The following is a 25,056-nucleotide window of genomic DNA, read 5'->3' as shown; positions in this document are numbered from 1 at the left end:
TGCAAATCTGTGCCTTTGTCTGTGATCATATAAGTACAAAACTTTACTTAAGTATTTAAAGATTTATCTAAACCCAGTATTTTAAGCACTTCAAGTAGCTAATGTTTTCATAGACATTCCTGAAGCATGGTTCAAATGCTGAAGAAGAGATTAAATAAATGACCTTTTGCTACAAAACCGATTCAAATTAACAAAATGAGGAACTAATATTAGCAGCTTAAAATAAGATGTTGACCTGCCATTTATTCTAGTAGTTTGGAAAAGTAGTGAGAGAATATCTCATGTTTGATTGCAATGCTGATGCTGTATAGTGATGACTGTATTTAGGTCATGATACAGGCTTTAGGGAAATGCTGGTAACGAAAAGTCACCATTAGCATTCCACTGCCTCATCTTGCAGAAACTTTTGGGGTCTAAATGCACCTTCACAGTCCAGTTAAAAACCTGGCACCTGTAAGGACTGGGTAAATCTTTGGTCCACCCATTAATCTTCCATTAGAGAGACAGAAAGCACCGCAGCTCTTCAGCTAAGAAAAAATTGCTGGAAATAGAACTGTGCCTGCAATCAACTCTTCTGTCAGCCACTTTTGCATTCTGATATAATGAGAAGCAGCTTTTCACATGCATTTCCACATTACTTTAACTAGCATTGCCTCTTAGCAGTGTTGCTTTATTACCAAAAATTGCTTTAACACTGTTAAAGTCAGCAACAAAAGTGTTTCATTGCCTTATTTTGCTGCAGGAGCTTTGCAAAAATATATGCTAGAAAAAACAAAGTGAGCATAGGCCCCTGAGACTGTGATTGCAGCCAATGCTCAGAACTACTCTAATGGCAAAAATGTCCTTCCTACTACATTAAACATTGTATCTTGGAATCTTGCACAGACTTGCTATATCAAAATGAACTTCACCTTTCACAAATGCCGTACTTCTGTACATTACCCAGCAGAGTGCAGGCAGAAATATGCAGGACTTCCTTACTGCACCCTAAACACCAACAGCTTCAGAAGTACTATGCAAGGCTCAACAAGGCTCCCACCCACGGCCTTTAAAGCCCCCTGAAACAAGTAGTGAGGCTATATCCCCCCTGAAATTGTCAGCTAATTTTTTTCTTTCCTATTCCATCCGCACACTAGCTCAATTACACAAATTAACCTAGGATTCATTCTTGAAACTGGAAGTTGGTTTTGGTTTTTTTCACTTTGTTTCTCCAAACTTGCCCCAAGCCTCCTTTTACACTTTCCATCCAACCCCCACCCCACCACCTCGGTTCAGGAACAAAGTGTGCTTAGTTGCAGCTTACGTTTGATACGGACTTGACACCACAGTACCGTATGTTCATATGAATATCTGATAACCTGTGAAACAGAAATCACATCTCCCAGTTTGTAAAGCATTAGCTACCTTCTCTCATATTTGCAGAGACTAAACATATCACTTGCTTAAAAAGGAAAAGTTAAACTCCTCTTTATTATCCTCATCTGTCCCTCCAGATACATGTGAAGCAAAGTATCAGAGGGTCTCCATGTGCTAGCCCTCTTCTGTGTACAAGCTGGAAAGCCCTTTCAGCCCCCCTCTGACCCCCAGAGGAAGCATGCACTTCAAGCTGTGAGCTAGGCCAGGCCAGTGTATTTGAGGTTCTGCTACAGAGTAAACTTTTTGTATCTTGCTCTTTTGAGAGTAAGAGCTGCAACAGCCCTTTCCAGTACAGATCCTCTGTAGAGACAACATGCTTCCGCATTCGGGCAGATGAGTGACACCAGGATGCAAAGCTGAACACTTGCGAGAGTAGTTTGAGAGGTGTGGAACACAAAGAAGAAATAAACAGTTAAATGCTGTATTGCTTCAGACAGGAGGGCACCTTCCACAGCTCTGTGCTCCTGCAAGTCCTGGAGCATGGGCGTCCCCGGTCAGGGGGCAGCAGGTGTTGCAGCTCTGGTGTGACAGAGCAAAGGTTGCTCTAGCACAAGGCAGCCTAAAAAGAGGAAGAAACTGCCTAAAGTTTTTATATGTTAATGCCTTGTACTGTGTTCTGAAATACAAATGTATTATTTAGGGATGAGCACTCTGTGTCTGGAAAGAGTATGAATTACTAAGAGACCCCTATGTCTGTGATTGCAGAAAACTGGTCCAAAAGTATAATCTGACTAATTTTTTTTCCCCAACAAAATCTAGCTTGGTTAACTTCCATGGGAGCTTGCAATATCAATGTTTCTAATAATGTTGCTTTAAATGTGCCTGCATTGTTGTTCTCAACAAACAGAAATGTTAACGCAAGCCTTGCAGAAAATTTGGCTGTATTTATTTAAAAAGCTAACTGCAGTGAAGTGCAGGGAAAAAACCCACTCCAATTCTGCAACTAACTGAAATCTTTATGTATTGTTTATGTGCTTTATTTAGGGTAAAAGACAACTCTCCCCTATAATTGTGCATCTAGTAGGACATGGTAGAAAAAATGTAAATGTACTTGTACAAGTTAATTCTATAGAACATGTCTAAGTGTTACAGAGAGTTTGAAAAAAAACATTATTCACAGACTAGGCCTTTACACAGAACAAATCTTTCAATCCATCAAATGGAAAGAATCCCAGTTCCTTCTGGTGTTAACACCACACGTGACTCCATGTCAGTCACTGCATATTCTAAAGTATGCATCCTATTTGAATTTCTGCCTTTGAACACAGATTTGATGAAACAGTATATCAAAGGTGCATAAATGCTAAATTATTTTATTGTTTATAAATACGGAAAATACAAATCTCAGCCATGTGAGACGCAATGCAAAAGATATAGGACTGAATTCAAACTATGTTGTTTAGAGCTGCCCTGTAGTAACTTCTAAATACTGGAGGCTAATCTAGGGGTATTTATTGTACAAATAAGTGGATTTCATTTATTTAACTGAGAATAAGCTGTAAGAAAAAATAAGACAGCAGCTCAAGGCAAGTCTACCACCAGGAATTAAAAAGGCTTATGAAGATCATACACCCATGCTTAAAGACGGATGTTTTGATACCTTTCGTATTTAACCTTTCTTTACCACAGCAAACGAGGTGCACTGACTCCCACAGCAGGTGCAGGCAGCTCTGCAGCTCTCGCCAGTGTCAAGGGGAGCACAGGGAGTGTTTCCTCCCTCCAGAAAAATGAATGTGGCAAGTGCTGGGTCTTTGTGAAAACACCAACAGTGGCAGGCAGTGCCACAGGAAGTAATCATTGCCTCGGTCAGAAGAAAGTGCAAAGTGTCTTTTCAGCAGGGCTGAAAGATTTAGAAATATTTTGCTTCTGTATGCACGTGTAATTAAGGCCACCAGACACTATGAAAATATAGCAGTCTAAACCAGAAGTACACAAACATTTTCAGGCGACCTTTCAAAGTGAATTAACAGATAAATATGGCCTGATCACTATGTTCTACTTTGGCAGCCTTCTTCGTCAATTAGGGAATAATTTTTTTTCTTCTCACTCACATATGGAATATGAATATAGGCCATATAAAATATTCTTTGAATTATTATAAAAACCTGATTGAGGAGTCATGGCATATTGTTGTATCATAGCTTTATCTCCATGCATGTTATTGAAAATAACTAGCAACGTGAATACCATGAGAAATTACTTGTTCTTGTGCTTATCCTTCCATTATTTGTAAGGTTATGAACATTGATTCTAAATTTAGATCCTTTTTACGACATATGGACCATGCATGTAGGTAGACCTGAACCTACAAAAAAAGGCAAGAATTAAATACTTTTGTGCAAGACTCTCTCTTTGCTTTAACGGTCACAAGCAGAACAACTAGTATGTTACTCCTCGTAGTTATAAAACACACTGAACTCGAATTGGAATAGAAATGTTTTTATCTTTTGGGATACAGTTCAAGATTTCAAAACATTCTCTCTAAACCTGATTTTTTTTTTTAAATTGTGAATTGACAATGAATAAAAAAAAAATCAGGAACCACAAACAAAGTTAGCTTTGGTACTTCTGAGTCAACTGTGTCAACATGTTTGTTACTGAAAACTCAGGTATTGCCACACTTGCTATTTACACATGAAGTCTTTAATTATAAAAAAGTTTATCTGTTTGAAAGGACTACTGCATTCACAATAAACACCCCTCAAGACATGCATCTTTCAGGGTTTCTAACCACTGTAGTCAGCTTCTGAAAACAATGCCACTAACTGGAGATGAAAAAAGGACCTTGCTCCCTAAGCGTTAGGGTGAACTCACGACTTAAATTCATTTGTTTATTATTCTTCAACTTTGCACCCTGATGACATCTGCTAGTTTCAAATCCATTTCCTCCTCTTGTTCAGTGCATGCATAATTCTTTCTCTTTAAAGCAGTTTGTTATGGAGGGGGTGGGATGGGGGGTGTTTATGTCAGGAATCTTGTAGCAGGAACTCAAGATTTAGTGACGTAAGCAAGAAATAGAAATGCCATAGCCACTGAAAAGAAGACATGCGGCATTGCTTACTTAAAGCCCCATCCTGTCCCCCCAAGGACAATAGCTGCTACCAGGATGGCACCAGCGATGGAGCCTATTATAAGATTGGTGGCACTAGGACCTGTGATAAAGGATTATGGTAAGACAGACGTAAGAACCAACCACTTTATTCAGTGAAGCAGCTGAAGGGTAGTCAAACAATTCAAGGAACACAGACAGCACACAAGGTGATGTCTCCAGACAATTTCAGCAAGCCCAACTTACTTTTGTTTAACAGCAAGAATGAACAAAGCTGTTGGTCTCTGCATTGTGCTATGTTGACTTCTACCACAGATATAAATCTAGCGTTAGACAGTAAATTCCACTGTGACTTAGTCCATTAACTAGCGAATGAACTGTCAACGGAGGACACTAAGATATTTGTGAACAATTCCTTAAAGGAAATTAAGTATGAATGCTGTCCATTTTCTGACTACAGAAAATAAGTAATAAAAAAAAGCGCCTAACTTTATTCACAGAAATCCTGAAAGGTGGTAGATGTTTTAATATGAGCTGAGATGATCTAGCACCACTTGCTCATCAGAGTCCAGACTCCCTACTACAGTTACGTCAATGCTAAGTTTATAAACAATTGTTTGACAAAAGCAAAGGATTGCACAATAAGGAACAAAAGTTGAAATAAAAGCTGTATTCCCATTAAGCTTCCCAAACATCAAAGCATCTTTTCAACATCCTCAAGAAACTACTTAACAACAAAGTGGGGAAGGGTGGAGCAGGAAAAAAGAGAAACAAAAAGAAGCAGCAGAAAATATGTGCAATTTTCTGAAGAGGGCACGAGAACACCTAAATAAGATATTCATAATTGACCCTTAAGTGCTCTATTTACACAGAGTGGAGGAAAATGGACAACAGGCTTGAGTAACATTTTAATTTCTCTGTACAAAAACTTCTTATTGAGCAGTCTTTGATGTAAAGCTAATTGCATCTGAGCTCAAGGCAAAATGAAACCAACTCAACAGTTCTTTTGCAGTGTCTTGCACACTTTTAGTCTAAACATCTACATAGCCAGGAACAAAACAGTTCTTACCTCCTATCCCAGTCTCCCCAAAACAAGCAACCGAAATTCTCCTATTTTAAATGTTCTGAAACTCGGTTTGGAAAACTGTCAGACAGCTAACGTAAGGAAGAAAAAGGAGCAGCCAGAGATCAGCAAAGGAAAGAGCAAGGGCAGCTGCAACAACTGGAGGTTCTACTGTTAGCTCAGTATCACACCACCTTCTGCCCAGTCCCAGGCACTCCAGTAAGTACGTGCCCTAAGTTTTAAAATTCACTGCAGCGACCTAACTTCATTGACATCCATTACATGTTTCCCGTAGCAGTGCTTTTGGAGACCAGATTAGCTAAAAGAAAATTCAAGGTTTAAAAACTGCTTCCCGCAATTCCTATGCAAAGAATATTCAGGAATATTAATAAAAGACTTGGACTGAAAAGAAATATAGTGAGCTTCACAGATATGAGCAGTGCACAGATTTGACAACAATAATTAAAAGGTAATTTGTCACAATTTGGAAGAACATATCTTATTTGGACTTACCTTTGAAGTCACACCTGGCTCAAATCAACAGGAGTGAGCACAGTGGAGGGTAAATGAATGCCATTCCACAGGCATTACATTCCTAATTAAGGCTTGCTTTCAACAGCATCCTAATGAGCTACTGTATCTGACTCAGATCTACAGCTTACTCTGGATTTTATCAAATGATTGCACACAACAAAGGACTGAAAACACAGCAAGTAATTTATCTGTAATAAATTTTAGAAGCCTTGAAAAATTCTAAAGCTGATTTCTTTCTAGCCGTAGAATGCTACCTTCCCACAAAAGAGGTGCAATGGTTAACTGACAGCATTATGAACAAAAATTAGATAAGGAAGTACCAAATGGCCACTTTTTTACATCCCTCTTCTTACTACGTTCCTTGGTTGTTTAATGTTCAGGGAGGGGGGAAGTATCTATTTCATACTGCACATTCATTCAAGAAACAGCAGTTTGTTCTTTCAATAATCAATATTTGTTTTATTTACTATAAATATGGAAGAATTCAAATCAAAATTTAAACAGAAGAGGAAAATATACAAAACAATTAGGTTCAGTTAATAGAAAAGTTATTAAAATTGTGTTAAATAATTGTCAGATCTGACAATTTTATCGTGTCAGTGACTAAAGAAGTGATGTTCATTTTTAACACAAAAACAACCCCTGAAAAATCAAATTCCTGTGAGAATTAGGCTATCTGCTAGAGAGAGCCTAAGAGCGTAGTAAATGATAGATGGCTGTGGATAAAGGCATGTCCATTCCTCTGGAATAATTTTAAAACTGTTTCACAGTATGCCAGCAGCACCAGTTCCTCTGAATGCAGAGAAACAGCTTTTTTCCTAGTAAAGAAACTGCAAAGGCTACATTCACATTGCACTGATAATCAACAAGACTATAATCTCATTTCTGACTTCAATATAAAAACAAAACTAGTGAAATACTTATGATTATTAAACAGCAACCACTTGTTTACCAGAACGGAGTCCTCCAATTAATGAATTCCATTTTTGAAATACAGAGATTTAAGAGGATTACTGGTGAGCCATTTTAAGGCCATAACAGACGGTGCAGATAAAAGTATTTACATGTTATACCTTACTGTAAAGGTGTATGCTTATGCTTTATTAAGCATTATCAAGGAAATGGTATTATTAATAAACAGAATTTTGCTACCAGTATGAAGCCCACTTTGCATCAGCTCATTTTAGTTAGTGACATTTATGAAGAAAAGTATAAATCAGTATGTTTCAGCTAAATAAGCTTCTCTAGTCACTGGACATGTGTTGACAAACACATACAAACTGAAAGCAAGAGGAAGGTTTTAACAAGCACCATACTGTGGGGTCATTTTCCATCCAGGTGATCGCAAGATGCAACACTTCTGGTACACTTGTTCTTGCCACCACACTACTGCTACAACCTGCAGACACGGATTTATCAGGAGGAAGCTCCTGCAACGGACTGCACCGTAACCGCCTGGCACAGCATCCCATCTGCAAGGCATGATCTGCTCTGGCACAGCTACCCTATCATCACTAGTCATCTTCTAGGACTCTGACAGAAATTCTACTGAAGGTGTTACAACAGAACACACCTTTAGTTTCAGTGGACTTCAGACTATTCCCTAAATCTTCATCATCATCAGATAGATTCTACAAGAATTAATATACATTGCTTTGAAACTCTGCTAGCTGTAGAAGAGGCAAGCTTACTGCAGATTGTCCTGCAGGTGGTTCGATGCTTTCTTTTCTTGCCTGTCACTTTGCCAGCCAAATTCTCTGGTTTAAGTTATCAAGCTAAGTATCCATTTTAAGATGAAATATGGAAAAAAAAAAAATTACTCAGCCATTCTGTCCCCCATGGTTACTAAAATAAATTCATAAAGCATTAAGAACCTAAAGTTATTTCAGCACTTAGAAGAAGAGTTTGCAACTTGCAAGTGAAGTGGTGAGGAAGAAGGGCAGGAACTGGCACCAGGCTGTGATGAACACAACCTCCCCTGCAGCCATTGATGGTAACAGCCAGCAGGGCCTGAAGGGCATTAGGAACAGAGAGGGTATTTGTGCTCCCCACCTGCTTTCTTTAAACCAAGCAACAAAAAGTAGCAGCGGCTTGCCTTGAACGTAGGTTTGTAGCTGAAGGAACCAGAGGACAGAGAAAAGACTGATGGGATCCAGGAAAGAAGAACAGATAGAAACTAAAAGAATGACGACTCAGGCAGCGAGTGGTAAGAGGAGAGAAAAGATGAAGAAAAAATGGAAGTAGAGCAGAAGGATACAGGAGCAAGAACAAATGGTCAGAGCTGAGTGGATTGAGAGAACAGGAAAGGGAACATAAAAACAGAAGGGTACAAGGCAGATCTAATCAAAACGGCAAATGATGCTCAACCTGTAGGTAAATTCTTTGCTCCAGAATCTGGGTCCCAAACCTCTACAATCTTCACAGTCTTTAGTTTTTAGCTGTAAAAGCCACCAGTAAAACACCAATCTGATCTTTCTCAAGCAGCTGATCTGTTACCTTCTTCCTTCTATTTGTTCTTCTATTAGCTGCCCTCTGTGAGTGCAAAGGTCTCTACTCCTCTGAGAATCTAATACGGGTTTCTTGTAACAGTCCAGTTCAGCAAAAGCTAAAAAAGTTGTATCTAGGGCTGCAAACTCAGACACACAAAATGCTGCCCACCAGACAACTGCCTGTGCAGCCTTGATTAGAACTATATATGAACACTTCTTCACACAACCTGATTAGACATCACGACCTCTCTTGTTCTGATTCCTCCTTCACAGGGACAGCACTATCACCCAACAGAGGTAAAATATATAGTATTACATACACAGTGAAGTTGGAAATCTCAGAAAAGCAGAATAACAGCAGTTTATTCTGTAGTTTGCACAGTGAATGCAGAATGAAGACAGTTCTTATATGGGCATTTTTATACGTGTATATGTACATATATACAAACACTCATATATAAATCATAGTCACTGTTAAAACTGAGGTAGTGTGCTAACATTTAAGATTACAGTTTCCTAAAACTGTGAAAAGGCAATAAAAATAGCTCATACATATTCTTTATTTATGAATTCTATACTTTAGCATTCTACTGCCTTGAGGTAACAGAATCCTGGAAACAGAACATTCAGAAGTTTTACTGTAGAACTAGCTGTCTATACTACTATCATCTGCTTCCACCTTCCTAGCTAGATTGTGGGACCTATTACTAGACTGAAAGCCCCACAGACTGTAATAAACAATTCCTGCATTTTATTAAATAGCCCACACTAATCAGCCTATTTTGCAAAATAATTACAAACTTCCTTTTTTCCCCATTATTTTTATAATTTGGTGTAATGGAAACATTTAGACATTTAATTTTACTGTGACAATGTAAAAATTCACAAACTTATTGTTTTATGCCCCACATTTTCCCAGACAGGAAAAGGTTCAACACTGCATGAGCAAACCACATGACACAGACACAGTCAAATCACACGACAAATACGGTCACCACATGACAAAGCTAATGGGGTAATACACAGAGGGCTCGGGTGCATATGGTTACCTCACACACTAGGCACCAAACATAAAACTCAAACTAAGAAAAATGCTTACTCTATTCCCCACCCTGTGCCTCCAAAAATCACCCCCAAGGCCAGAATGGTCCCTGCCACTGCACCTATTAGCCTGTTAGTGGCCATGCTCACTGTGTGGAGGGAAAAGGGAAGATTTTTTAAGGAAATGATCACATATATGTCTGAAATTAAAACATTAAATAATTCCTCAAAGGAGTGTTTTATGCTATAGTCCGTCACCGGATAAACAATTCAAACCTCCTAACAAATCTTTATTTACCAAATACTGTAGCTTTAAAAATTCTGAAATGAGCTATATTTGGTTTTCTTTGAATGCTTGCAAATATTTCAATGATGTTTTCCTGTAAGACTATTGCTTTTAGCTTGTAGTTTTATTATTTACTTAGAAAGGGAACATCCTCAACCTACTGTTTATTTAAAAACAGTCAAAATAGAAGTAAATCACCAGTAAGAAAACTTCCTTTTGATCACCAGAAACTTACTGTATCCATAATATAACTAAGGAAATAAAAACTCTTTGTTTGGAAACAGTTCCATCGCAGGAAAAGAAAAAACCCAACTTTTTAATTCATTCCTTTACTAGTTAGTAGTATTTTCCTTTGTTATTGCATTTATCAATAGGACTCTATTTATCTATATGACCTAAAGACAGATAACACCTTCTAAAAGGAAAAACCTACCCTAGAAACATGCTTCAGGTAACACCCTGGAAATTTCAGTATGTTCAGATAGTCTCTCTTAAGACATTGAAGCCTTATTTTTCATTTTTTAATGGAACTCTTGAGAAAAACATCTATACATTTCCTATGTTAAAGATTAAAAGCTTGATAGATTCACTGAGTCATAACAGACCACAAGCAAACAGCTGAATTCCCTGTCTAACAGGAACTTTTCCGAGGCACAAAAACTTTATAGTCTTCATGCTGAATAAAGTCTGTTTTGAAATGGTTTCATAATTTTTTCCTATTTCATAAATATACACACACAAAGACAAACATACTTGAGACATAAGTTTTGTATTAAAAAAAACAAACACACACTATTCCACTAGTCAAACACAGGCCTAATTTTGCAAATGAAATTGCAGAGGAAGACTCTTGTGTGCATATGGAGTCCTACTGATTTCAAAACAACTAGCCAACACTCTGAAGTAATTCAAAGTTTCTGCAGTAGCCAAAAACTAACAGCAAGAACTCTCTGTCTTCCCAAAACTGCCATCATGCTGTGTAGGTCTGCTAGTACAGGATACAGTAGGTTGCTGAGTTTAGAGTAATTCAATACTCATGTACTGACAGAAACATAATTAAGGATCATTGATTTTTTAAATCCTGAATTACAGTATGGAGCCAAAAGCAGCTGATGGATGATGGAAGGGTCTGAAAGTGCAGCAGGAGTGATCATAACAACATTATCATAACAATATATCAATAAATAGCAATACTTCCTAGCTATACATGCTCTAATTGTAGTAAAAAAAATACTTGGATTTATGATGTAAAAAATCTTAAATCCGATAGATGAATTTTCACATCATCAGTGCTCTGTTTCTGAAAGGTAACAAAACTAGAATTTAGGGCTATGGAAAAAACAAGTATTTTCATCCCTGTCTTGGACTTGTAACCTGGCACATGACACAGGAAGTACCAGTGATAAGGGGAAAAAAACTTAATGGAAACTACTTAGTACGTTGGATCTTTACAATACAGAAAACTACTTCTGTATTCTTCTGACATCTTCTCACAAAGCAATTCTTCTATCAGCTAACCAAAAGAGATTATAGTTTCTGTCAGTGTTCAGACTCCTAAATTCATTTCTAGATGATTTAACACCTATAAATTACTGTAACAACACATGTAAAAATAATTCATTTTTTAAAATCATTACGCCACCTTGTACAAAAACATATTCTGCCTTTTTGCAGAGGACTCCATTGAAAAATGCAGTCTAAACTTTATGTCTGTACCTACTGGCAGAAATCCATGTTCATACTATTCATTTAAGACTTTTTCCCTGAGCATTTCAGCATTGACATATTAATTTGCATAAAGGTATTTCCATTTTGAATTACATAAGTTAATCTGAATTACAAAAATCCAACCAAGATAAGCATACCTTCTGTGTTGCCTTTCCTATAAACCTTTTAACAGAGGAGAGGATTATTTCTTACCTACAGGATCTGGAAATGAGCAATGTAAAATTCAGGTACTCTCAGTGTCACAACCATAAACACTGCTCTCCTCATCCACACACAAAGAGAAGTAACCAGCTCTATAGTGCTGTTCTCCACTATTTTTAAGACTCTGTAAGCAGCATTCCACAGTTAGGAAGGTTTTTATGGGACAACAGTTAGCTTTGTAAGGCAGGGTACAAACCATGCAGTTCTACACTGAACAGTGGTGGGGTTAGGAGTCCAGGAAGCACCTGCACAGGTTCCCTGATACAAACCTGGACTGTTCCAGAGAGCCTCCTTCACAGTTGTAACTTGTATAAGACTATCTCTTCAGCAGTTCTTGGTAAAGAACTTCTGCTAAGGGGCAAAAGAATAAGGCCCACAAGACAGAAGCAGAACCATTCTGGAGGGACATATCAAAATCCTGTCCTCCCTTGAAACCTTGGATATTTTAGAGTAATCAGTTAAGAGTCTGAGCACTAAGGACTACATTTTTAAACAATTCTATCTTCTTTCTATCAACCTTGGATAAGAGACAGAAGAACCTGGAACCAGGACATAGCGTAAAAATTTTGTTTGGGTTTCTCAGTTGTTTATTAGGAACTTTATCTGTAAATGTGTAACACTAGATAAATATAGTCTGATGTTGCACAATGCACTGATGACAGGAAAGACATAAAAAATTGGACAAGACAATCCAAAAAACATTCTTTGGCAGAAAAGTCAGAGAGAATTTCAAGTGCTTTTCATCCTCTTCGGAAAACGGTTTTGATTAATTATTTCCTCAATAGGTCCTCTTTGTATTTATACTTCATATGCAGTTGAAATACCTACTAAATACGTAAGAGTAAGCAATAATGATCATATTAATTTAAGTCCTTAAAATCTTAATTCATTTCTTTTTCTTCCCATTGAAATCTGATTTCAGGGAACCAAAGCTTTTTTTCCACTAGGGGCATTCCACTTTTCCCTTTTTTCTGCCACAGCTCTCTGAATTAGCTGAGAGCAACTAAGGGAACTGGAAATCTCTAGTAAAATATAAATATTCAATTATCATATAAATAACAAGAGCTATATTTAGATTCCAATCACAATGAAAATCATCTTAAAAAACAGAGAATAAGGGACAAAGGAAAAAAAAAAGTACATACCATTACCATTGAAATCTCCCCCAAATTTAGGTTAGAAAAATAAAATTTGCATCAATTCTCAAAGCAGAAAGACCTACTTCATCTACACGAAGCAGAATTTTACTGTCTGAGTCTAAACAAGACTGTACAATATTATTCTCCTTCTATAGGCTAATTCTACTACCACGTATCAAAAGAAAAATATCATAAATACTTGAAAGAACATCAAAACTGAAATCAAACAAACCCTTGGGTCCTTCATCCTTCTTGCTACCAGTCTCCCTAATAGGATCATCAATACTGCAGTCTGTCCCAGCCCAGGAGAAATTACAAATACAAGTGGCTTCATTACTACAAACCTGGAAAAGAAAATAAATGACAGCAGTTGGTTTTTAACTACATTTTATTAAGTTTCTTTAATGTATACTTAGATATTTAATTCACGGTTTAAAACTTTTCCATTTATATATTGCAACTATAGCACTGAGCGTTTAGAATGAATATAATACATCAATAACCTGAAAGTTTGCTTTAATCCTTTAAATAAACTCAGATGCTAGGAAAAGCAAAAGTGTTCCCAGTGGTTCAACCATCACTTTCACTACACACCTGCACAGGATGTAAATATAACAGAAATTTTCATCAAAAAAACTCCCTATCTAGACTAGTTAAATCTTCACTAACCAACTATCTAGACTGTGAGCCTGGACGTCCAGAAGGAATACAAGCATTCACATTTAAAAGGTTCAAGACACAGTTATGCTTTACAACCTCTCATTCACAGCTTGCTCACATGTAGAAAAAATAGCAAGATTTTCATTGGTTTGGAAGGGACCTCTATGAATCATCTAGCCCAACCCCTCTGCCAAAGCAGGGTGACATAGAGCAGGCTGCACAGGACCTCGTCCAGACGGGTCTTGAATATCTCCAGAAGAGACTCCACAACCTCCCTGGGCAGCCTGTTCCAGTGCTCCGTCACCCTCAGAGTGAAGAAGTCCTTCCACATGTTCAGACAGAACTTCCTGTGCTTCGGTTTGTGCCTACTGCCCCTTGTCCTGTCGCTGGGCACCATTGAAAAGAGTTTGGCCCCATCCTCCTGACACCCACCCTTCAGATATTTATAAGCATTTATAAGGTCCCCATAACAGGTCCCATATAACAGCTATAAACTTTCCCTATGAAAAAGAACATGGAATGTGATGCTAGAAGAGGTTACTAGGGAAAAAGCATGATATGAGAGACACACACAAAAGAAAGCATAAAGTTTTGAATATGGGACTAGAAGTTGCGTCAGTCATTAGGCATCAGCTAATGTCATTTGGACACTGAAACTTATAGTCAAAAAACCCAGAAAATAACCTACACAGTAATGATTACAAGTAAGTAGTACATGTGATTTTTTTTAATTTAACTTTTATGTCATTCTGCTTGTTAATGTATTCACTGAAGAATCTTATTTAGGGAGCTGAAGATAAATACATCTTACAGCAGGTATGATCAGTGAAATATTCTTTTAAAATTATGAATTGGGGGTAATCCAAAGCAAAACAAAAAAGGTAACATAGTTCCCTCACCATTCATGCCACTCCAAAAGTACCAAGATTTGTAGATCTCCTAGATCCTTTATTTTTCAATTAAAAATTTTTCTTCTTGATTTTGAACCTAACCCTCTTCTTTGAAGTACTCAAATTCATCTCCAATTATACATAACAAGAAAAAAAACCCCACCAAAACCCACAAACTTCTTGTATAAAGTCTAGCCCCTTGGGCAAGTATCTGTCCACTGAGCACCACCGTGGAAAGGTTTTAGCAGTTTTACAGTTGAGCCATGGAATGGTGCATCTGTTCATCAAAATATAACTAACATCTTAGGCAAATGGACTTACAGATAGAATAAAAGAATATAATGTGTGTGAATGTAAAATGATACATTTTGCTTCTGCTCAAGAAGAATACATCACCTCTACTGAGGTCCAACAAATTAGAATTTTAATTGTTTAAGTCATGAGGTATAAATCCACGAACACGGGGCCAACTTTATAAAAAGGCATTATTACACAGGAAAAGGTTTAACTGAAGATGGCAAGTAGTTTGAGATATGGGTAGTACATTACTGAATTCTTCACAGTAACTAATGTCAAAGCTCTTTCTTACTAGTAATGAAAACAACTCTTAGGATATAATTGCAGAACTAATTTGACAACTTTGCTTTCCAAAATTGTATCTATGCTTCACAGAATGGCAGTCTTCGCCTGAATCTAACATTTATGTTTTCAGATCAACAGGTCTTAGGAACACTCTCAGGTAGAGAACACCACAGGGTACATTAAGATCCAATATAGTAGAGAAAGCTGGAGAAGCTTAGCTGCTACCTCCATGTACAGACTCACCCCATGACCAGAACAGACTTTTCCATTAGAACCAATGGTACAACTGCTTATGTTCAAGGACTGAATTGGCAGGCACTTTTTGTCCAGACACATCATGTAAGGTCCACATGGAGCTCCATCCTCCACATAACCTAAATCTGTGTCATCATCTAAAAGAACATGAGCACCACTAGGAGAAATGAATTTTAAGATACTATTAGTATTATGACTGGAGCCTTTCAAAAATATTAAATACGTCAGCGTCAATACTAAAAGCTTCATACCTTTCTCTCATTCAAGCATACAGACAGATTGAAAAAAAATGTATTTTTTCTGTCTGTCTACAGCATTGACAAGGTGTTCCAGTTGTCAGACTGAAAAGAAGTCTAGACAATGACTCAAATACTCAAAAAGGGCACCTTAGGCTTTAGTCATTTTCCAGCAATCTTTGATGGGCCATGCTTCGCCCCCCACCAAATGTTGTGAAATACTATTTCTAGAAAGATTTTTAAAACTAACTTCCCATGTGATGACATTTAAATAAAACCACTAATGGAATAATAGAAGAGTTAAGAATCGTTGTTCATTCAGGATCTAACTCTGTAAGAAAGTGTTCTTAGCATGACAGCAATGTTGCCAATGTCTTCAAAATACAAATTCAGTATTGAGCATAGTAGACTAAAACCCATTTACCTACCCTTTAACTGAATGTAGCTTAACATCTTATCCTGGCACAATTCTCCAGCTTCCTCCCTCTCAGCCTTCACTTACCTACCGCTATTGCTCTGAGGATATAATACTCAAAGCCATCATCTTACCCTGCCGCCACCGCCTGCCTCCCCCTCCTCCCCCAAAATATAATGCTGATAATTAAACTCTGACTGTGACGTTCTGCTACTGGAGAGATCGGATGGAGCAATCAGGAGGATAACCCACACTTTCCTCTTTACTATTCCTCTTTAATATTCCTCTTTAAATGTGGAATACTAGGCTTTTTATTTTTTTAATCAAAAGAAATACTACTCAGAATAATGATTTTGCTGTAAGATGTTAATTACCTAAAAATCGTAATTTTACATTTATGTTTCTCCTAAATTAAATTAGATTTGACGGAGCAAAATCATGTTAGAACACTGCATTATCTTTTACCTGCAGTCTACTATTCGTCCCTGATGATAAAAGGAATTTGGGATAATTTCTCCTTGAACTTGACCAACTCGTGGAACTTTAGTAAGATTAGTACAGAGCAAAAAGCCACAGAAAACATCACTGTAAAATGAAAACATAAATCAAAAAGTTACTGGAATAATATGAAATAAACTTACAAAAAAGAAAGACTGGCTAAGATGCTGCTGATCACATTATGTAATATATTACCATAAGCCACATGATACACTTTCAGAGTACAAGTCTAGGAATAAAATATTATTTGATGCAAATGACAAGAGGCAGAAACAAGTAATTGTTCATTCTACTGCAACAGTGAATATTAACATGAACAAAAAATTTATCTGTGCTCTAAATACAATACAGTACAATTAAGAGGATCCAAATTGTACACAGCTTTGTCATATCAGGCTAATTTACATTTCTCTCTCTATAGCAGCTTGGACACTGTACGTTAATGTGAAAATTAAATCAAAAATTCAAACTTATTTCCCTTACAGGACAACAGAACCATAATAACAATCATTAGCATGCAGTGTGTGTGCCTGAATTTTGGTAAAGAATCTGCTTTATATGACATTATTTTATATGTGCAATCTTCAGTAGAAGCATATAATCTTAAAACGTTTATCTCCTACTCTAATTGTCCTAAGTCACAGAAGCAGCTGGATGAATGCTGGAAAATCTATTTATTAAAATTACAAAAAATAAAATGGCCCTTCAGCTAGACCATTTTTCTGCATCTCTCTACTGACCAAAAAAAGCTTTTATAAAATTCAGGTTTTAAATATACATATCAGAACCACACTATTCTCATCTAAATACAAAAAAAATCCATTAAACACCCTTCCTTATGATCCTATCTCAAAAGTGAGTCATGTAATCCAAAAGCAAAAATATTGCCACTTGACAAGCACCAAATAGTCAAAGAAGGAAAACACCATTCCGAGACTGAAGTTTTTACATGCATACTTAAAAATTACAAAACAGTAAGTAAATCAGGAGAAATTAAAGTCTATCCACTAATGATCATTAACCTGAAAGGTAAATTTAATCAAATAACCATCTAGTAATGATGACATGCAAATGAATCAGCCATTTGCTCTAGAATACCCAAATGCCTAATGGTCCTCTCTGGTCAAAACAATGGTTGGAACAAACTTGAAATTGCGTAATCTGGTATCAGTCCCAGAGCAAGTGAAAGTAGTGTGTGTATTTGCAGTCTAATTTATCCTACCAAGTCTGAGGTGTTTGTACATTATGAACTTGTGACTTTTTGCTGCCTTGTCCCCCAGCTCCTCTGAAAGAATTAAAGTCACAGTACATTTTTCTGAAAATCTGGAAAACTTTACAAGTGTGTTGCTGAGTCATCCATGGGATTTGTCAGAATAAGCTATGGAATTTATCCAAGATGCAAACCTTATGAGGGAAAGAAGATTCAAAATAATGCAGAACAAACTGCTGAAACATTCATGAAAAAGTAGACAATATCAAATCAGTATTAATCTATTTAAAATACAAACAATTTCTACCAAAGTGAACTTACTGTTTGCTACATTGAATCCATCGGTCTCCATCCTTTCCACAGTTTCCTTTTTTTGTGCCTTCTGTGTTAAGCTTTTCATAACAAAACTTGTCAGATCCTGAAGACTCTGTTGATGAAGAAAGGAAAAAGGAATGTACTTTCCACTGGCAACATGAGAGCTTTGAAAACCTGCATAATTTATTGCAGCATTTTTCTGTATTTTTTGAATACAAGCCATAAATCTAACCACATGTGTACATACACAGCTGGTATTTTCTAGTGACTACATAGTGGGAACCTAGCAGACTGAACTGCAATACCTACAGATAGCTTTTCTACAATCTTTCTCAGTGTTCAAAATTTGCTCTGAACTTTTAAAAAAAGCAATCTCCACAGTGTCTGCGTTGTCTTCTGTATTTGAATTTATCTGTGGTCTAATTTTGTTCACTTCATAACAGTTGCACATAGATTTAATCTAGTTGTTTTCACTGCAATTATTCCTGATCTGTATTTCAGGAGATCAAAGATTTTTATATGTGACATATACGATAAGCATATGTTCTGACAACAGCTCAATATTATTTTAGTTTTAGGAGTTGACAGCAAAAACAAGGTTGAACAGTCAGAGTGTAATTTCTACTGCTTTTTATGAGTAGAAATCTGAACTAAAAAGTTCAAAACCACAAGTATTTACTAACAAGCCCATTTGTTATTTCTAAAAATCAATTAAAAAAAAGCACAACAATTATACAGAGGAAGATAAAATATTAAAGGTAAATAAGACAGAATAGTTTCAGTAAAATCAGTTGTACAAAAGACAAACCAAATGTTTTAAAATGTAAATGTGTAAGGTACAAAAATTACTTAACAAAAACATCTATTGCCTTTAATATTATCAGTAAATGTAAGGTGGCAACATAAAGCTCAGAACAGCAGCAGAAGACAAAGAAAATGTTGTCTCCACCCAACTTCACACTCATATAGCATCTTTTGTAACTTCACACTCATATAGCATCTTTTGTAACTTCACACTCATATAGCATCTTTTGTATTGTACAAGACAAACAATAAATGGTAAAACTACATCTGTCCTCTCCCATTTCTCCAGAATGGAATGATTCTTCTGCCTCATATAGGCAGTGGCAGTTATGATTCGACAAAATGCACAAGAAAACATTAAGTGCTAGAGTGTAGGACATCCTGATAGTTCTGCTCTGTTGAACTGTCTCAAAGTCATCAACACAAAGCATTTATCCTCTCCCAGCTGCAAGCAAAATCCATTGCAACTGCAATTCTATTTTAGTCAACACCTCTGGGCTTAAATTCGTACTACGTGTATTTAAATCCACACCAATATACTCATTTTCCTGACTATAGGATGGTATAGCAAAGGGAGGCAAGGTGGACCAGCTTTAGCATCAACCAGTGCTGGGATAATGGAATTGACAACTGTCATTAAAAAACCGAAAAACATCTGGTTTTGACTATACCAAAAAAATCCTCAAACCTATTTCCCCCACCCCCTTCCCCTGGCAACAGTAACTCAAAGTTGCTAAAATTTTATATGTTTTCTCACCTAATTCCACCAGAGTCCAGCATTTGCTGCTTTACCTATGTCTGCAACCACATCATGCCAGAACAATCTCACTGTCATCACTTCCAACTAGGCATACAACTTGAAATTTCACTTGCCAATCAAGCCCAGTTTCTCACTGCAGCCTACTCTACTGAGCAGAAAACTTTAACTTACTGTGGCAAGAACAAAAAATAAAAACACTAAAAATACAAAACCAAGGCAGCAATGAACCAGAAATAAAATACATTTAAGGTAGTTAAAGTCAACCTACTCGATCCCCAGATATATTTGCACTGATTATCTCTTGTCTTGCATTCACCATTATAGCAACGACCCTAAACAAAACACAACAGGTTAGCAATAAGAACTGAATGTTATTCCGTTTTCTTCTCCTCCCCCAACAAATGTCTCATTTTGATTCTTCACACACATATTGGGATGTATAATAGTTTTCATGAATTTGGGTAGATGGAGTACACATTTAGGCCCAGATTCTCAAAGTCAGTTGGTGTCTAACACGTACTGACATTTCAGTGGCTGCTTTACACTTCTCATTTACATAGCTGTAAAGAACTTATTAGCATGGAGTGTAATAGAAGATCTACATGTAAAATGTAAAGATACCAAGCAGATTTTACTCAAACTAGGAATTTTTACTATTCATTAAATGCATAAAGCACAAGCAACATTGATGTCCAAAAGACAAAATTTATGAAGAAATACAGAAAACAGGATAAAAAAAAAAACAACACTTGTATTTGGTTGATTTCTATATGCTAATGTGCAGGGATTTTAAAACTTTGCATACCTGATTAGAATCACAGGCATATCCATCTTGTTTATGAAGATTTGGTGGACACTGGAAAAATAATAAGAAATGTTTTTTTTATATTGTGTGCTGTAATAATACATAAAACAATCACATATGGAATTTTCCTGGTTTTAAAAGACAATTGCACAACATATAAATCAGGCAGAAAACATAATTAGTACTGGAATCTGTATAGCTACAAACACAATGAAAAAATGAACATCTTGAGCCATGAAACACAATGTTGGATCCTAACTTGCTGCATATTCCAAACAGAAATCAAGGAGGTGAGGCAAAATAAAAAGCAAACCAAATGTGTTCAGTAACAGGACATTTGGTAGCTAACACTGAGGCCATGTCTGCAACACTGCCACTGCATTCACTGCAGTTTCACTAAGTAAGCAAGCACCTAGTTGTAGACTACCAGTCTATTGCTTACAGAACTGTGGGGTTTTTATGATATTAATTGTCATGTTCTCTTGGCATTGGAAACTTTTTTGGTATGAACAAGTCATTTGGTCCGAAGCCTCAGATTATTAAAGCCAGCAGCAGACCATTCCCAAAGCTTTTCCTCATCAAAACAGGACCTGTGAAGATTTGGAAAGGGTCCACTGCTGCAATGCACCATATTAGCCGATACTTTGAGGGCAGCCTTTCTAGCTTAAAAAAGCCCTTCTCCCTCCCATAAAGAATGTGCCATCTATAGAATACAAGATTTAAATAAAATCTCGCAATAACTATTTATCTGTAAGTGTGGATGTCTCAGAAGATAATATAAAAAGAGGTTACTCTTAACTTACTGGCATCTATAATTAGATGTCAATGCCCAGAGAGAGACATGTGATCTCTCCTGAATCTTATCTCTTCAAAGCTAAGAATTTGATGCAGTAGATGATTGCAGCAGTTATGAAGTTCTTATGTACCTTGAAGCTAAATACTCAGTATTGAAAAGAAGCATATATCACCTAAAGCATCAAAGCTGCTGTGAAAATATAAAACGTACAGAATGTTGACTATTTAAAAGAACTTCAAAGAACTTTTTAGTTGCTGTTTATTCCTATATTTTCGAGTATTAGTCAAATATTTTCAAGAGAAATGCATATGATCCACATCTTTTAAAATTATCATGCGTGTGTACACTCTTAAAAAACATAACACTTCATAAAAGTCCTATGAGAAGTGGCTGAGGGAACTGGGGTGGTTTAGCCTGAAGAAAAGGATGCTGAGGGGAGACCTTATTGCACTCTGAAAGGAGGTTGTATCAAGGTGGGTGTCAATCTCTTCTCCCAAGTAACAAGTCATAGGACAAGAGAAAATGGCCGCAAGTTGCGTCAGGGGAGGTTTACATTGGATATTAGGAAAAATTTCTTCACCAAAATGGTTATTATGCACTGGAACAGGCTGCCCAGGGAAGTGGTTGAGCTACCATCCCTGGAGGTATTTAAAAAGACATGTAGATGTGGCACTTAAGGGACATGGTTTAGTGGTGGACTTGGCAGTGTTAGGTTAACTGTTGGACTCAATGATCTTAAGGGTCTTTTCCAACCTAAATTATTCTATGACTCTGTACTCAATTAGTTGTAATTTTCTACATTCATACTTTAAACTATTTTATTTCATAAAATCTTACTGTTATTACCTTTGAATTCATTCACATTTGCAGTATATTCTTAGTACTTACGCTATAGGCCAGGCAAAGAGTAAAGGAGGATGTCTGACAAATACTATTCAGATACACAAAACCCCATGAGTTTTAAAAAAACAAATAAACCTAGAGAAGTCATATTTTGAGTCCGCTTAGACTAATTTTTTTTTGAGCTTATGATAGTTTATTCTTCTGTTCAAAAAATTCTGTTAGGATTACAAAATAACTCCCCGCAGTTATTTATGGGCATATGACAGTGCAGTTTGTCAATCCAGATTTTCCTCTTAAACTGATAAGAGTGCAAACAAACTTCAATAGCGTAAGCAGAGAAAGCTTCTGCATACATACCTGGCCAGAATCTCCGGTGCAGAACTCTGCAATATCACATTCATTCACTGCATATCGGCAGTCATAGCCTCGTGGGAAAAACTAGAAAATGAAGACTACAGTTCGGGACTAAGATTATGTAAAAGCAAAATTAAAGGCTCATGTTTGGAATTACTCCTCATTTTAACACTCTGTATACTCACACTTATTTGTCTTTTTTTGCTTGGCTAACAACAGAACAGCACAATCCTAATAGTTATTTCAAAGCGTTGAAGAAGATTTCAGCTTCTTAATCTTTTAAAGGCTAAAACTGAAGTACGTAATACTTCGAAAATTCAGGGGTTTTTCATTTCTGATATATAAACACAAATAAAAGGCATTTTTACATTAATACATGTCCAAAGCAATCTGTTTCCTTTATATTTGGGAATTATTCTGTGGAACAATAATCTTAGTCTATATAAACTGTTCCTTTTCATTCTACATAAAACACACTTTGAACTGTAACTTGCTGCACGTGGCTTCCATGGACAACTGGAAAGAACAATAGATATACTGCAGCAACACTCACAAGACATGATGTATTACAGCAGGGTCCATCACTACAATGAGCTCCATTAGAAAGAGAGCACTTCTTACAACAGTCTGCATAGCATTCCTGAAGAAAATATTAAGCAACATTTTTAGTTTTCCACTTTAAGAAAGCTTTTTCTTCACAGTCTTTCCAATAAGGTATTATTTGCCAGCAGACAAAAGATTCAGTTCAGTACTGATGACTTGAAATTATCAGCTGAAAGAATCCTTTGCAATGCTCAAATACTAAAGTAAACGGAAAACAGTGACACATATGCTATCGCAACAGGGGGATTCACACCTTCTGAAGCCTCTTTACAGGTGTGGAATAGCCTGTGCCAAATGCATGCTGCTTAGTCAAATTGCACTAAGAAGCCAAACAACAGTTCACTTATTCTGTCCGAACACAGGCATTTATCTCCGAAGTACAGATAAGGAGTCTAACACTCCAGGCACGCTATCCAGGAAAGGTAAAGGGGTGCAACTCAGAAATTGTTGGGAAGCAGCTACATCTTCTCATCAGTATGACAGGAAGACTGCTCTGAGGATACTCTCTGTCTTTGCATTCATTCTCACTTGAAAAAAAATGTATTAACACAGTCCTTTAATTTAATTGTTCCCTAACAACAGGCAAAACAAATTCATTTCCATAACCCTTTCCCCTCCCTTACCAATCACATAATTTATCTTAATATATTTTGTAAGAAAGACTTGTGGAGTCATATATAACTGTACTTGCCATTCGGAAACCGCAATCACATTCTTCTCCTGCTTCTACATATCCATTTCCACACTCAGTGGTTTCAAAGAGCTGAAAGCAAAAAAGCCCCCCCCCCCCCCAGCCCAAAGTAAGAATAAAACTACTCTCACATGACTTTTCTGTCACATATAGCCCGTTTATGCAACGTTACAGGAACAGTCTCACAGAGAGTACGTATGCCTTGCTACTGTGATGGGGAAGGCAGTATATTTTTCAGGTGCTTCAGAGTTTTTTAGACATGAAAGATGTACAGCTAAATCACTTGACTGCTAGCCCTCACTAAGAGAATAATTATTCAGAAAATTATGATAAACAGAGAGACAATAAAATCATACTCAATGGGATAAACATTTGAACTTCATTCTAATTCTATGGACTCACATTACTGTGACAATGCCTTCAAGAAACCAGTCAGCAATATGATCTCTGGGATCCACTCAGGTACCCATACTTGCTCATGCAATTAGCTATTGTCTACTCCAGTGTAACATGCTTGTGCATGAAAATCATAAACCTTAAGAAACACAACCAAAAGGAGGTTCTATGTGTCTGATTAATCAGTTTGAATAACAACCAACCACATATAGATAGCGCCAAACAGGACCTACTAGGACCAGATATATACAATACAGACAAATTCTACAGTTCAGGAGGATATAGATTCTATACTGGTTTCACATACCACAATTTTGATAAAAGGTGATTTAATAATTCTGCTTTAAAATCTTATAAGAATACCAGGAATCTCCAACTGGGATATGAGCAGCAGAAACACATTCATCATGAGAACATGGTTGAAATGAGAAGTTAAAAGTTAACAAGTTACAGTGAGAACAGTTAAATCTACAGCCAGATGAGGGTGAAAGATGCTAGTAAACGTGTTCTTTCTGCATGGGCTTAACAGCAGTACAACTGTTGAGGATCATCAATATATGAAACATAACATATAATACGATACAAATTATTTATGAACTTGGATAGAATTCTTCAGTACTTTTGGGGGGAGGAATCATAATGCGTAACGAAAAAGAAAGAAAACATCTAACTTTTGTTGCATGAACCATGTAAGCAATCAATAGCATGTACAATTTCAGGTTCCAGAAGCAAAACCACCCTGAAACAATACACGTATGTACTCTTCTCACTAGCAATGTCGACATGATTCAGAAAACTGAAATGTCTTTTTTCCTCTGTAAGCTACTGTTACTACTATGTTTCAGTGGAAACGGCAAGATCTCTTATTCTGAACCTGAAATTCAGTTCTCCATCAAACAGACCTGGTCATCTGACCTGTAGCTCAAAAAACCAAAAAGATGTCAACCAGAGAAATGCAAGAAAATAACAGAACCCACACAAATTTCCTAGAGCATTA

General features: G+C 36.7%; 1 protein-coding gene across 7 annotated transcripts in view; it reads right to left on the bottom strand.

Annotated features, from left to right (window-relative positions):
* Nucleotides 1-25,056, bottom strand: part of ADAM23 (ADAM metallopeptidase domain 23) — an 80,105-nt gene that overhangs the window by 5,988 nt on the left and 49,061 nt on the right. The window contains exons 16-26 of one of the 7 annotated variants that reach the window (XM_075429834.1): nt 23,664-23,735; nt 22,923-23,009; nt 22,373-22,453; nt 20,377-20,427; nt 19,840-19,903; nt 18,014-18,119; nt 16,450-16,569; nt 15,322-15,490; nt 13,179-13,290; nt 4,478-4,568; nt 1,304-1,358 (exon numbers count right to left, since the gene is read on the bottom strand). In XM_075429834.1, the coding sequence (XP_075285949.1) occupies nt 1,304-1,358; nt 4,478-4,568; nt 13,179-13,290; nt 15,322-15,490; nt 16,450-16,569; nt 18,014-18,119; nt 19,840-19,903; nt 20,377-20,427; nt 22,373-22,453; nt 22,923-23,009; nt 23,664-23,735 (1,008 nt within the window). The other 6 variants (XM_075429828.1, XM_075429833.1, XM_075429829.1 and 3 more) reach the window with 6 other exon arrangements.

The sequence above is a fragment of the Opisthocomus hoazin genome, chromosome 9 (genome assembly GCF_030867145.1).
Source record: "Opisthocomus hoazin isolate bOpiHoa1 chromosome 9, bOpiHoa1.hap1, whole genome shotgun sequence".
In the NCBI taxonomy this organism is placed as follows: domain Eukaryota; kingdom Metazoa; phylum Chordata; class Aves; order Opisthocomiformes; family Opisthocomidae; genus Opisthocomus; species Opisthocomus hoazin.
This window is presented reverse-complemented; position numbering and strand designations above follow the sequence as displayed.